General features: G+C 41.1%; 1 protein-coding gene across 5 annotated transcripts in view; it reads right to left on the reverse strand.

Moving 5' to 3' along the window:
* The window catches only part of RALGAPA2 (Ral GTPase activating protein catalytic subunit alpha 2), a 120,184-nt gene that overhangs the window by 33,564 nt on the left and 72,141 nt on the right, over positions 1 to 14,479 (reverse strand). For all 5 annotated transcript variants that reach the window (XM_042895277.1, XM_042895276.1, XM_042895280.1 and 2 more), the window contains 2 exons: positions 12,186 to 12,344; positions 7,356 to 7,483 (listed from right to left, as the gene is read on the reverse strand). In XM_042895277.1, the coding sequence (XP_042751211.1) occupies positions 7,356 to 7,483; positions 12,186 to 12,344 (287 nt within the window). The remainder of the gene's footprint in view (positions 1 to 7,355; positions 7,484 to 12,185; positions 12,345 to 14,479) is intronic.

Here is a 14,479-nt window from a genome sequence, read left to right on the forward strand (position 1 = left end):
GGCATCCACAGCCTCCTTGGGCAGCCTGTTCCAGTGCCTCACCACCCTCTGTGTGAAAAACTTCCTCCTCATATCTAACCTAAACCTCCCGTCTCAGTTTAAAACCATTCCCCCTCACCTCCCTTGCCCAAGAGGCGCTGATTAACCACACTCAGGTGCTGATATGTGACAGAACGCAGCACACAGGGCCCTGTCCATCTCTCAAGCTCACACCTGACTACAGGATCTTCTCAGTTATGAGCAATACTACACCACACTGATCTGCCACTGCAACTTGAATTGAAGCCAGCAACCCTCCTGCACAACTCTGGATTGATTTAGGACAGAGGAGTTTAAAGAAGCATTTGAAAACCCCACCTTCTGCAAAATTATTCACGTGCAAATAAAATGTTTTCTTTATTCCATTTCTTTGGCAGTAACAAGAGTGTCATCCAAAGCAGCAGTTCCTCCATGGTGGTGATTTAGGATTCCAGTTCCCAATTCAAACCCTGGCCTGCTGCTTGCATTTCTCCAGAAAGACCCCTGACTCTCCAGACTTTAGTAGGGATGAAGCTGTGTGCTTTGTGGCTTCCAATGACTGTATGAGTACATCATTTAACGTATCTGAAGTTCACCTTCCTTCTTTCTGACACACTGAATTCCCTTTTTATTTTAAAGAACACTATGCTCATGATGTCACTGAATCACAGGCTCTTTTTTAGGACTGTTCATCAAATCACTTGGCAGATAAAAGCCTGTTGGAGTTTACTGACTTTTACTGAACAGAAGCCAGCTGCAGCAGGAGCAGCAGTAAATGTGTAAAACAATAACAGTGCTCTGTGTTACAGCACAAAAATTAATGGCATTGTTAAGAGGAAATTACAAAGACATCCAAAATCGTGGGAAGACTCGAGGGCATTGGCCTGGTATTGCTTGTGGAAGGGTATTTCAGCAGAGAAAATACCTGGAAACCCCAAGCAGAGTTTCAGCAGTGACTGGTGGGGAATGGAGTAGCTGAGAGCAATGCAAGGGGAGAATTTGGCTGGGTGTGGATAACAAACTGCGATAACCATTATTTTTTCAGTGGGAATCTCCCACATGGGGAACGAGGGACCAAGGGATGGCATGAGTTCTTGTTGCAATACAAGTTCCATGAATAAAGAAACGGTTGCCTTCTTTTGCACTGTCTGGAGCTTAACTCACTTTTTAATCAACTACTTATACACTATGCAACCTTCACTACTGCCTGCCTTCCCTCCTGTAAAATGAAGAAAACAAGCAGGTAGCAGTGATGTGGATGCAAGACGTGTGCGTTACAAGGGAACATGTCAGGGATGGGTATGTAAGATGCATACACAAAAATACAGGAACTTAAACCCGTTGTGTCCATGTGTCAGCATGGAACACGCAACGTTCAGACCTGTGGAAGCATTATGCACTCCTCAGACATTCACAAGTGGGCTGCAGTAGATTTCTCCGCCAGTCTATGAAGAGCACTATGAATAAGAGCTGAAGAGCCGCCTCCACAATCCCATGTAATGCCACCTAAAAGCTTTGCCTCGCATGACTTATTACGGGCTGCGGCAGATTAGAGGCATCGATCGCTGCCCGGACAAGGCTGTGCTGTGAGCAGGGGAGGCAGAGGAGGGAGGCGTTCGGCCATCGATCGGCCCCGCTCCGAGGGGTCTGCGCACTTCTGCCAGCCCAGGCTTGGGGACCAGCAGCACGGCAAGCACGCCGCCCTCCACACAAAGCGGTGCAGGAGCGGCCAAAGATCTGCCTGCGAGCCAGAAGCCATCATTTGGGCAGAAAACTGTCAGATGCCGTGTCATATAAATTGTCACAGCTCTCGTGACACATGCTTTAGAATTTCATAGTCATTTCTAACAGCATCTACATAGCCCAAGGGCATGACTTCTTTGGATGGAAGAAGGGGAACAAATTATGAGCTCCTCTCTAAAAAGATTAGCAGGCTTTCCATTTCACTTGCGTGGTGCAATCGAGCACCTCTTTATAACCAGAGTATAGCTCTGAAGGCAAGCTCAGCGAAACGCAGTTTGTAAAGTGCACAAAACATCTTTTCAGACACCTTACAACACACGTGCAGAAAAAAAATGAGTCATTTACACAGCTGACTCACAGCAAACAGTTCTTCTTTAGCCTGGCCACTCAGATCATCGCTCCACCTTAAGTTAATCATAAACTGGTTTAAGCCTACAGAAGCAATTCATTCTGAAGTCAAAGCTGATGATCTTCTCTTAAGCTCGATATTCTAGATATTAATGCATAGCAGATATGATCATATGTGGATACAATTTAAGGAGTTAAAGTGGTGTGGAAGTGGTGTGTTTTGTTTTTTTTTTTGTTATTTTTACATATTTAGATGGCCTTTGATTTGATCCTCTTGAGCTGCTTGTTTGGTATGGGTAAGCAGGCATGCCATGCTTGCTACAGTGCATAAACCTTTACAAGTTATTCACACAGCAAATCACCTCTCCAAAGTATGGGCTGTTTTCTCCTGGCCCATAGAGTTGGGAATCTTAAGCAGGGAAATGGTGACATCCAGTGCTCAGATACTATGTAAAGCATATGCATCCTCCTCGTGCTTTCTGTTTGTTCTAGCTCACAGACACGGCCAGCGTCTGCTGCACAGATGTATTATGTTGCAGCAATGCACTGAGGAATCCCAAGGTAAACTAAGGAAGAATTTACATCTCACTTTCAGATTTTCCTCTTTGACTGAATAGCAACAAAAAAAAGCAGACAACTTTGGAAACAATACCTCAGCCTGCAATTGTGATGTCTTCTCTTTTTTTCCTGCTTGCCAGACTAAGCGTATTTGGGATCAGCCGCAGCACAGCTTATATTAGCTGCTCCTGCTAGGATTCCATCTCTGAGAACACTTTCCTAGCTACCTGAAACACTGTTCTGATAGAAAACGAGCAGATGAGTCTGCACAGCCCCCCACCTGTGAGTTATTTCTTCTTCCCCCAAAGAGCATCCCAACATCATACCCTAATCAAGATGCTACAGAAGAGTATGAAAAAAAACAGGAATCAAAAGGCAGAATATTGTTTTTTCAATTAAAAAGAAACTTTTTTTTTAGTGAAGAGTGAAAACAAAGACGTGCACATGTACATTCAGGCACACAGGTCTGCCTCACAGACCTCACCCACTGTGACAGCAATCCACCAACATCTCTGTATCGCTGTGACCATTTCTCAACCTCTGCCAAGCTTTTCTTTCAAGTGAGGATGCACTTAGAACTCTTCTAAAATAAGGCAGGTCTGGTACAATCTTTTAGCCAGCTGTCTTATTTTGAAGATAAGTTTGCACAATTATTGCTATCATTATTATGAAAATAGGAAAAAAGAAAGTAGGATCTTCACCACTATTGTTACTAAGAAATGTGTGAGATGGCAGAGAATAAGCATCCTGGCTGTAACATTTTGTATGTAAAATCTGAGACTAATTTATAAAACTCTCAGCAGGAACAATTTAATTCAAGGAGCAAGGAAATGACATCCTTTGAAAGACAGTATGGACCCCAGGTTAACAGAATTTCCCATTCTTTTTGCTCAGACACCATTATCCCGTGATGCCAAAATCTTTCTGGAGCAGTAAGTTACAGACCAACCACTGAAGTGTTTGCAGGTTTAGTTTCTAAGCTTAAGTACAAGTAAATCTCCAAATGTGGAAATGTAACTATCACCTTAAACAGCAACTATACATAATAAAGTATTAAGTACAAACCCTGTTTTTTTTCCCAGCATTTATCTTTACAGATCAGACCAGCTCTCAGTGATGTACAGACTGTGCAACTTAGGACAACTGGCAGTACAGAACGGAGAAAAGTTCAGAAATGCTTTTTGGACACACAACTAATTTTATATTAAATGGAAAAAAAAACCAAAGATGTATTTTATAAGTAAAAAATCAGAACCTCCATCATTTTATGAAACATTCAGTATTAGTGGGGACTGAATGGACTCTTGCTCAGCAGGTCATGCTCAACAGACCAGTCACATGGCTGCAAACAGCAGATGCCTTCTCCAACTGCATTTGCCTGAGCAGTTTGCCTTCCATCCCAGGCACGCACTCTCACTCACTGCACTGCAAGTGCCAGAATCTCAGTGTTCTGCCTCAGTACTTGATGCTTCTCTCCTATCCCTGGATATTGTGATGTTGCTGCAGTGCTATGATCTGCTCCTGCAGATCACCCCCTAACTTCCACCAGAAACTTGACGGGTCCACTTGGTGCAGCCAAGGTTTATTCACATCATCATTTGCTCAGCTCAGATGCCAGTAACATGGACAAATACACACATTTTCATCCTATAATTTTAGGAAAGTTTAAGCATTACTTTTTTGGTGTTTCCAAGTAATCTTAAGCCACCTTACTGTTTGTGATTTCCATAAAGTACACAAACGTACTCAAAACAACAATTATTGGCTAAAAAAGCAGCGTGGTGAAGCTGCTGAAACACATTACCTTGCACTCAACAGTTACTTGAGGATAGTGAGAGCACCAATTAGTACGGCCTGCGGCCACTCAGCCTCAATGCTTCAGTGCACCAAGAATGAATGCACTCCTGAAAAAATGATTATTTTGAACATATACTAATGTACAATCATCCATTAACATGTAAACATTACAGCAGTGGCACAGAAAATTGAGCTTTAAGCATTCAAGGCAACTCAGCTATGTGTAACTACGCTGCTTTTGCCTGCCTGCAATGCCATCACACGTCATTTGGCACACACAAAGAACTTGCAGCCAGAACGGCCTTAAACAAAAGTTTAAGTATAGTTAATTATTTTTTAATGAATATTTCTCTCGCTCTAATGAATTCTGTAAAACAGAAACACTCACCTAAACCCACACACACAAACCAGACTAAACAACCTTGTGTGCTCTGCCATAGTTACCCTTCTCATTTTCAAAGGTATTTCCAACAGAAAAATGTATTTGGGTACAACACTGGAATTTGTGTCATCGTGACCAAGGGATTACAGTGCAAAGCAGCTCTGTGTCCTGGTCCCCATGGAAACTGGATTCAGATGCTGTCCTTTGCTCAGTGCAGCGCCCAGCTCAGAGCCTTTGTGCCTGATGAGATTTCTTCCCCAACCTTCCAGCAACAGACCTCACCGCTTCCTCCTGACTCTTTCCTAATTGAGATGCAAATTAATCTCTGTGGCTGATTACACTTCCCTTAAAGCCTCTGACAAGGGCAGCTGGAACCAGAGTTTGCGGACTTCCCTACAAGTGACTTCAGCTGTCACTACTGACAGGATGCTGCCAGACCCAGCAGCACGCGACCCCACAAAAGTTACGTCTCAAGTGCTGCCAAACATCACCCTTCCCTTTGCTAGGATTATTGCTTCTTACTTCTCCCTTCCGTACTATTTGTTGGGAGTTATTTCACCTTTGAGATATTTTCCTTCACAGTATGACAAAGTCACCGAACACTTTTACTTGCTTTTTACATTTCTGGGGCTGCTCTTCTCATTCCTCCAAGTTACACATAGCAAAGCCACATCAGGAGCAAACTCATTCACTGAGCTTGCACATTCTGGGAGCTACAAAGCACCGTTAGTGCACTGGACAGATTCAAACACCTCCTTTATGGAATGTACAAACCTACATTATACCTTCTGGCTCACAAAAATATTCAGTCTATCTTTGTTCTCAAAGGGAACAACTACTGTTGACCCTTTCGATGAAAAAAGTTTCATTTTTTATAATTGAAGTTGTGGATGTGTTTTTCTCCTGCTCCAGTGCCATCCTGATGGGACCTTCCCACTACGACATCTTTGTCCTGTTTCAGAAATCCCTCAGCTCTCTTTCATCCATCAAATAGAGATGTAGCAGTCAATCCACTACAGATGTCATTGGTACAAAAGCAGACACAAAAAAGAAAAACAAGAATCTGGGGACAGATATGGTTTCAGATAGACCTCAAACATATGCTGAGATGTGGCATGTGCTGTCGCGTTCGTGCTGCTCAAGTTTCACTGCAGACAATGAAGGGCCCAGAAGGGGACCCTGCAGGAAAGCGGGAGCACAGCAAACTGATGACAAACTGAAAGCCAAAAGATGAGCGGGATGCAGAGCTCTGAGGTTGGTGGTGGCACTACTCAAAGCAGCATTAGTCTCTCTTCATTCTAGTGAGCGCAGTTTCTTATGTGACTTTTACCACAGTGTCTCATTATTACAAATTACCTACACAAGCAGATGGATTAAGCTGAATTCTGCATAGAAGAACTTCAGTCATTAGCTAGAATTCTCTCATTAAACAGAAGTGGAAAACCTGGCAAGTTCTGAGTCATCTGTTAGGTGCTGCCATGACTTTGCAACTGATGCACTGAATTGAAATAGTTATGCAACAACCACCAACTGGCTTTGTTTTACACACGGAATGGGTAAATAATGAAGTTAATCAGAATGACATTATTTAACTACAGTGCTACGTTTAATTTCCTGCAGCACATATGGGGTAAAACTCAGCATTTTTTTAACAAAGAATATTTGGAAAATATAGTGTTTTAAAAATGTGCATCTCAGAGTAATTAATCAATGCTGTTTCACAGATCAAAGCACTTCTAAATTCTTTCTCAAACTCCTACTAGTAGAAAAATTCTCAAATAGAACCTTCCCCAAAGAAAACCAAGCGAAGTGAGTGCTGTTACTGACAAAACTGATTAACAAAACGAGCTATAGGACATTTCAAGCATAGTTATGGCATTGTGAGAAAATCCTAAAAACAGTGAAACCAGTTAGTCTGCATATCATATCAGAATAACCCGGTTAGTATGCGTATCATGTAAGAATAAAAGTTTATCTTGCAATCTGTAGAAGAGATACCATCTAGCTATCTTCCAGCAACTGTAAGAAAACACTTTCTGAAAATCCCCTATTACAGAAAGTGTTTGATTAAAAATGGAATTAGGGAACCGAAATATCTGTCTCAGAAGCCAAATCCCATCTGTCTTACTAATGTAACAGGACCAACCAAACTGGAATACCTTCTTTTATCAGGTAAGAACACCACTGCTATCTGTGTATTAGCTTAACATACGCTGTAGATAACGTTCATTACCATGAAAGAAAATGGAACATTGTCACTACTTACTGTTCAAAGCATCACTGTAAGTCCAAATCCACTTGTTTGCCTGCTGCTGAGAACATTCTTGTGATCTTTTTTTTTTAAAGCACTGAATGGCAGCAGGGTGTGAATGACTTAAAATTGAGCTTGACACGCAGAACGCTCTGACCTTTTCCAGTAAGTATTTTCACTAATGCTTACCTCCTAGCAGCAGAATATTCAGAAGAACCCTACCAAGGGAAACTTTGCATCATCAACAGGAAAGGATACAAACTCTGGTAGAGAGGGATAAGCGATTTGACGGCTCTGCTGGCATTGATGCACGTGGCACATATGAGGCTTGGCAGCAGCTTTGCAGTCACAATGGCTCCATCAAAGAGAGGACCAAAAAATGGCACCTGCAGACCCCAAAATAAAAACAGCACATGTGAAACTGAGCCGAGGGCAGCTAAAGGAAGCACAGGAGCAAGTTCCAAAATGAAAAACAGAAACAGTAAACAATAAGCCTGATTCCCATGGGATTTCCACAGCAAGGCACCTGCTGCTTGAGGAAGGTGAGAGGGAGGCAAGAAGATGAAGACTTCACCCTGAACAGCTCGAGGCACTTCAGATATTCAGCTACATTACAAGCAACAGTTTGCACAGTCTCCTCTGCAAATCACAGACAGACAGAGGCTGTGAATCAGTGTGGCAGGCTGGGTGCCACACTTGCTAGCACATGTTGCATCTTGCATTATATAAATACAGATTATTGACGTTTGGAAAAATAAGCATCAGCCCCACAATAAAACTCTACCAAACTATTTTGCCAGGAAACAGTATGAGCACATTGTTTTACATACTGACATCTGTACTATAATACTCAGCTCCTATTTTTTAAGTTCTTAGTCTTTTGTAATTATGCTTGATGTGTGTTTGTACATTTCACAGTATATTCAACATGAACTTATTATATACATTATTTGCCTGTGAATTGGAAGTTAATGCTCCATGTGGAGCAGATACTCAGAGAGGTTTTCTGTCTTGCATCTCAGCAGGACATTGACTCACTGACTGACTCCTCCACTGGCAGGAGCTTTTGCTGCAGATATTATTCCATAAGCTCCTTCCATGGACTTTTAAAAGAAAAAAGTTGAGCTGATCCAAGATCAGGAAATGCAAGAAGATGGCATCTCTTTGAGGCAGTGCCCCATAGGTACGGTGGGCAGAGGCAACTGGGACAGTACCAAGCTGTGTTACTGCAGGGTTACCTCCAGAGGAGCCCACCACATCTCGTCATTTGGTGGCATATGGCTCTTCAGACAAAGGCAACGTTAAGAAAAAGAGAAAAGAGGCCCAAAGACTTTATAAAAGTGAAAAACGCCTGCAATTAGGCAGGTATAACATGCTTTGCCATATCAAGAACAGAGAAAAACACAGTGATTAACTGCATAGGAGATTTCATTATTGACAAGTAGTCAAACTCTCTTCCCTATCACAAACTCAAAATGAAAAAAAAAAACTAAGTAGAAGCTAGCAGCAATTACCAATATTTAAGCTATGGATTTTTTCCATCTGTACAGAGGCTTATCACATAAATAAATACCCTCCATTATTCTTCTGCAACTGCTCGTGGGTGACTGTGACAGTCATTCAATAAATGGACAAAGAGAATAATATAAATCCCCTGCATCTAGGGAATTCCTCTAATTAGAAGTGGCAATGAATTACAGAAGAAATTTGGATTTAATGTAACATCTGCAAATGACAGCTGTCTTCTCACAGTTATTTTGTCATTCCTTTACTTAAAATATTGCCTCCTCCAGCTCCAAAAAAAAAAAAGATTAATGCAAAATCTTTGCATGGCGTTTTGCTTTATTTCATCGTGCTACCATTAAAACCGGCCAGCTGGAAAGAAAAGTGACAGGAAGAAAGTCTTTGCCATGGAAGTGATAATGTTCCACAGCACCAAGTTCCTCCAGCTTATGCAGTAACATTTCTAGGTGAAGTTTTTAACACACACTCTCTACCTTTCAAGGAGATACAACGTAAATCTCCATTTTATGCCAGTATGAACAAGCAAGTGAAGTACATATTAGTACTAAAACTACATGCACATGTGAATGCTGGATGTTTTAAGCCGGATTAGCAATGTACATGTGCTACAATACAGAGGAATTGATTCTCATTTTGACTGTAAGCAGTTTTTGCTTGCTGGACTTAGTTCCAGTATTTCAGAAACACCTGGAGCCTAGGGAGTGTGGCTAATTGTCTTCACACAGGATTACTGAATTTATACACTAAAAATACACATGAAGTGTGTTCATTCAGTACATCATGTATATGTGTGTGTGTAAATACTTAACTATGCTCCTATTTCTAAAAGTCTTTCACTGAGCAATTTCTCCAGCATTTTTTTCCCAAAAAATTATCCCCAATGTGTCAGAATTGTTGAAACAAAAAGTCCAGCAGTTGATGTCTCCAAGTTAAATAGACATGCTCCAACAAACCACACTTTTCTCCACTACAAACTCCCTGCTGAACCTTGCAGGTTGCTCTGCCTGCCTGTGGGGCACATGGGCAGAGAAGCCCTGCTTGGCCCCCAGCCACAGCACTGCCCCCAGGGGAAGCAGAAGAGCAATAAAAATGGGAGCACACCACAACTGTGAACTCCACTACGTGGCTAATTGCATGTGATTATTTAAAAGAAAAAAAAAATTGGGGAAATGAAGAAACACACTTTCTTTTCTAAGAAGCAAGCCAGGTTACTCGAAGAACTGAGACCCAAGCACATTCCCTGCCAAGAATTCTTCATGAAGCAGAGTTGGTGTAGGCTTTCTGATGGGAAAAGAGAGCAACAATGTTGATGATGGAAGCAACTTTTTATTGAGTGTGAATGATTACCAAAGCAAGATGAGATGTAACCAGAACCAGAACCAAGAGCAGGGCCATCGAAGTCAATGGGATGCCACGGATCATCAGGCTCCACACGTAGAGCCCACCGTAACGAGGGAAAGGGGACAGCTGAACTCAATGCACAGGAGCACACGCCCCACTCAGTGCTTTTCTGCAAGCCAGCATTTAACCAGATATTTGAGAAAAGAACTGTTTCAGATGGTTACAGAAAAATATATATATTAGGCTTAGGAAGGAATGAAATATTTAAAAGAAGTCAAGGGAAAAATCCTTCCACTCCTAGGCTACCACAAACGTCAAAGCAAGTCATCCATGGACAAGAAATTAATATTCACCACATTGCAACCACCTGCTTCATTATAATTACCAGGATAAAAAAAAATTATTTTTGTTGCACAGAGTAAAAGTAGGCAAGGTTAAATAAACCTTCTGAGCACAAAGAGTTCGCTTCTATAGCAAGCAGCACTAGTTAAAAGACTGGGGAATGGGTAAATTATTGTACCAAATGGCTGAGAATTAATCTCTGATGACTAGCTGCAATCTAACAAGGCATCTGTGTCCCAGGGAACCCGCAGTATGTCCCTGGCGGTATGTGCAGTGTGTAGAGTCTGCCTGGCATTCTTTGTCCTCTTTTGCAGGCAGCTTTTCGTCTCATTGTTCAGAATATCCTCATGCATCTGTGACGCGTGGAATGCATTCACACTAACAGACTTACTATTGTCTTCCCTCAGAAGCTTTGTCGAGCAAAGACTGCATCACGGTTCCTGATAATTATATTGCTTAATTAATCAAGACAAAAAAAATTTGCAAATCATTGCCCCGTTGCCAAGCAGGGAGATAAAAAATGAAAACAATACAAGCTGAAGCAATATAACAAAAGTAACAGCTATCTGATCAGAAATTCTTATATAATGAAGCTATTAATGCTAAATCGGTTAATGTTAACATTGCTCCAGGTGTCTCTACTTAGATGCAAACAAAAAGGCTAACATTATGTATATAAAAGGCCAAATGTTGCCATGGATTCTGTAACCTGATAGAGAGGACAGCCTTTTCATTTGATTAGGGAATGCAATTTAAATACCAGGGACCGAAGCCAAACAACAGACATTTCTCTCTGCAAGCCTCTTTCATTCACCCTGGGGTCAGTAGCTGGTGAACAAAAGGTCAGCCACACTTGCCCTGGAAATGTCTGGATTAATTTTATTACATTGTAATGGTTTGCACTTTAAATGTAGGGATAACACTAAATTTCCAGTTACCTATTATTCTTTCTGCCCGTTGGGTATTTTTGACTAATATACAAGATGACACAGCCTTTCTCGGGTTGATTCTGAGAATTTTCAAGCACAGAGCTAAACTCTGGATTTCCTTATGGAAGACTCAAAGTTAAAAATTCCAAGAAGTAAATTGCAGAACTCAACATCAAGTGCAAAGAAAAGAAAACCCAATATTCCAACGTACAAAAGATTTTCATGTTTGCAATGCCTACTGGCATATAACAGCCCCATCTAAAAAAATAGTGCACAGCCAGTGAATACATCACCTGATGGATGCATTTTTCTTGGACAAACAGTGTCCCTCACATAAAGAAAACTGTATTTATCACATTGATCACTTTCATAAAGTACACACTACATACACCAGCAGCTAATAGATCAGGGCTCTTTTTTATGCATATAGACATGGACTTGCACGCTCTGGACATCTGCTAAAGAAACAAAATCCATTGCTTAAAAAAATAAGAATATCTTAAAATGTGGTTGCATAACAATGAGCTAAATGGCACACAAACTCAAATGCTCTGTGTGATGTAAGAATATTCAATGCCCGCTCTATCCCACTGACTCAGATTATGGTTAGGGTCTTGAAAACATGTGAGGTTATGCATGGTGCTGTACGTACAGCAGTACACACATCCTATGAGGTGGATCAATATCAAATGTGGAATTTAAATCTTTATTGTTTTGCTACTACTGGCTCACTTTGGAATTTCATCACGTGCACAATAAATTCCATGGTATCAGAATTCTGAAGTGGTTCTTTAAGCACTGAGCATAATATAACAAAATTAGTTGCATATTTTAATTGCTGTTTGCATTTCTAGCTGGGAAAAAATAAAAACAAACTCTAAAACATTGAGCTTTACCTATCAGTCAATCGTGCAGGAGATATGAGAGATTCAGTAAAGCATTCAAAACGTACCTCTGGTTTCTTCATTATTTCTATGAAAAACATGTGGTTCTTCATCGGATAAATAACAATTAAAACATCTCCAAAATCTGTTGGTATAATGCCCCTGCGGTAGTTCCTGTTGTGTTCAGACCAGACGATGTGAACCTCATCATTTCCCAAGTGACGAAGCTGCAACAGCAAATTGGCTCTTTATTAATCAGAGTGATAACAACAGTTTATGAGGGGTCATGGCTTACAAATTGAATTAGAATGTTCAATACTAGAAATATTTCATTACAGAAAAAAAGTTAAAATGTTGTTTTTCTCCATTTGCTCATCAAAAGATCAGCTAAATCATTTGCTTCATTGAGAACACATTGTTTTCTGATGGCTTAATTAAGTAATTATCAAGCTAGCCATTAAAATGATATGTAAATGTACATTATATACAATAATTTAAGATGGGAATCTGAGCTGCTAGAATGAAACGTTAAATACATGACAACAATTGTCAGTTAAAATAAGGTGGCTGTGACAGAAATGCCTTGACTCTGGATGTCAAGAAACTTCCCAGCATGAATGACTATTTCTCAATTTATTGCATTAAAAAATTATTTTCTTGCTGTCTGTGTGTCCAGAGAAGGCTTTTGTTTGAAAATGTGAGTGTGGTGTTTTGGACCACTGAAACTACAGAAGAATGTGAAACACCAGGGAAGTTACTTCATTTGGAGCAGAGCTGCAAAAAATGCAGATAAATTCTGAGTAGGACATACCCCAAATCCATCTAAAGAACTGTGTGCTCGCTTTGTGATGGGAGGAAGTGGAGCTGACCTAACAGATGGTGAGAAGTATTTGGCAATAACATACAAGCTATGCACAATAGGTCCAACTGTAAGCTTTAAAGTTAAAATTTAATCCACGTGCAAAATGTCAGCCCAATTCATAAAGAGAACTTAAGTCCCACTTAAACCCTAGAAGAGCACTACCTGAGTTAGTGCCAGGCCTCTGACAATGCGTACAACACACCTAACCAAAAAGTCCAAGCATAACTCTGCTTTCTGCATTGGCTCTGTGCAAAACAAAAGTTTTCATTGGTAAATCATCTGCACAAGCCTTGTATCAGCTGATATTATACCAAAGCACTTCTCTCTTCAGAACCAGGTAGAGCCTTTTAATGTAAAGAATTTCAATCCCACAAGGCTGAGAGGGAAAGATGCCCCACTTGTAAGAGAAACGTGCGCACCCATGAACCACGACAGGAATCAAAGCCACAAGTGCTGCTTACAGCTTAGTGTCTAGAGGAGTAGAATAAAGCTACGCTCAAAGAAGGACTCAGGTTCTCAGTTTGTTTTAAATGAAACAGAAGACAGTTGTAATTTATTTAAAGCTATGAATAAATGACATTTTTAATTGTTTGAAGAAAATGCAAACAGTCTGAACCTATAAGAAACGTGGGTACATTAATACTAGAAATGCTAGAGCTTCCTGCACATATAAAATTAGCACAAACTACAGCTGTCATGGCCATCCTGAACATGTTGCCTAGTAGTAAAGGAAAATTTAAAGAGAAGACTGATCCGTTTTACTCCAAAAGGAAGACTTGGAAGACAAGGGTTGGTACTGCCTCGCCGCCTAGTTGGGAATTATACAAGGCACACACAGCTACCAAAACAGGAATCAAAATACATCCAAGCACCGCTTTTTAATTCACCATGAATTATTTTGCTAATAATCAAACGCTTCAGGCTGAAAAAATCCCTAAGAGTTTAAAACTTGATCACACTGAGGAAAGCGAAGCTTGGTAAACAAGACGTTAGCTCAATCTCTGCTTGTTTGGGACAGGAAGAGATGTAAATAAAACACTGGTTTTGCTGCAATCCCCATCAAAAGCAGAAGAGCATGTGTTACCATCTTTGTTTTTAAATCACACGTCCTGAACCACTGCATCTATATAGACATTAAACTGGCACCCATCAAAAATATTTGTTCTCACGAGATCATTCTGTTGATAAAAACCATGAGGACAATCCTGTTGGCGGCAGCACAGCAGCTGCTGTGTTCTGGGGTGGCTCTGTCCAAGCGCAGGCTGTATGCTCGCCTCGATGTCCAACACGCAGGGCTGCTCCAAAGGCCAAAGGGACGCAGACTGGAGCAGGGGCACGCGCAGGTGGGAAAAAAAGAACCCGCTCTATTACAGCCCACAGCAGTCGAGAAAGAAGGAATCTGTCTCCAAACCCCAACGCAATCGCCAGTGAGGAGAAGCAGCCCGATTGTTTCAGCGCGCACCCAGCCCGCCACGCGTGGCTGCGAGGCCCAGCACCGGT

The sequence above is a fragment of the Lagopus leucura genome, unplaced genomic scaffold (genome assembly GCF_019238085.1).
Source record: "Lagopus leucura isolate 7727_CA_CO unplaced genomic scaffold, USGS_WTPT01 Super-Scaffold_73, whole genome shotgun sequence".
Taxonomy (NCBI): domain Eukaryota; kingdom Metazoa; phylum Chordata; class Aves; order Galliformes; family Phasianidae; genus Lagopus; species Lagopus leucura.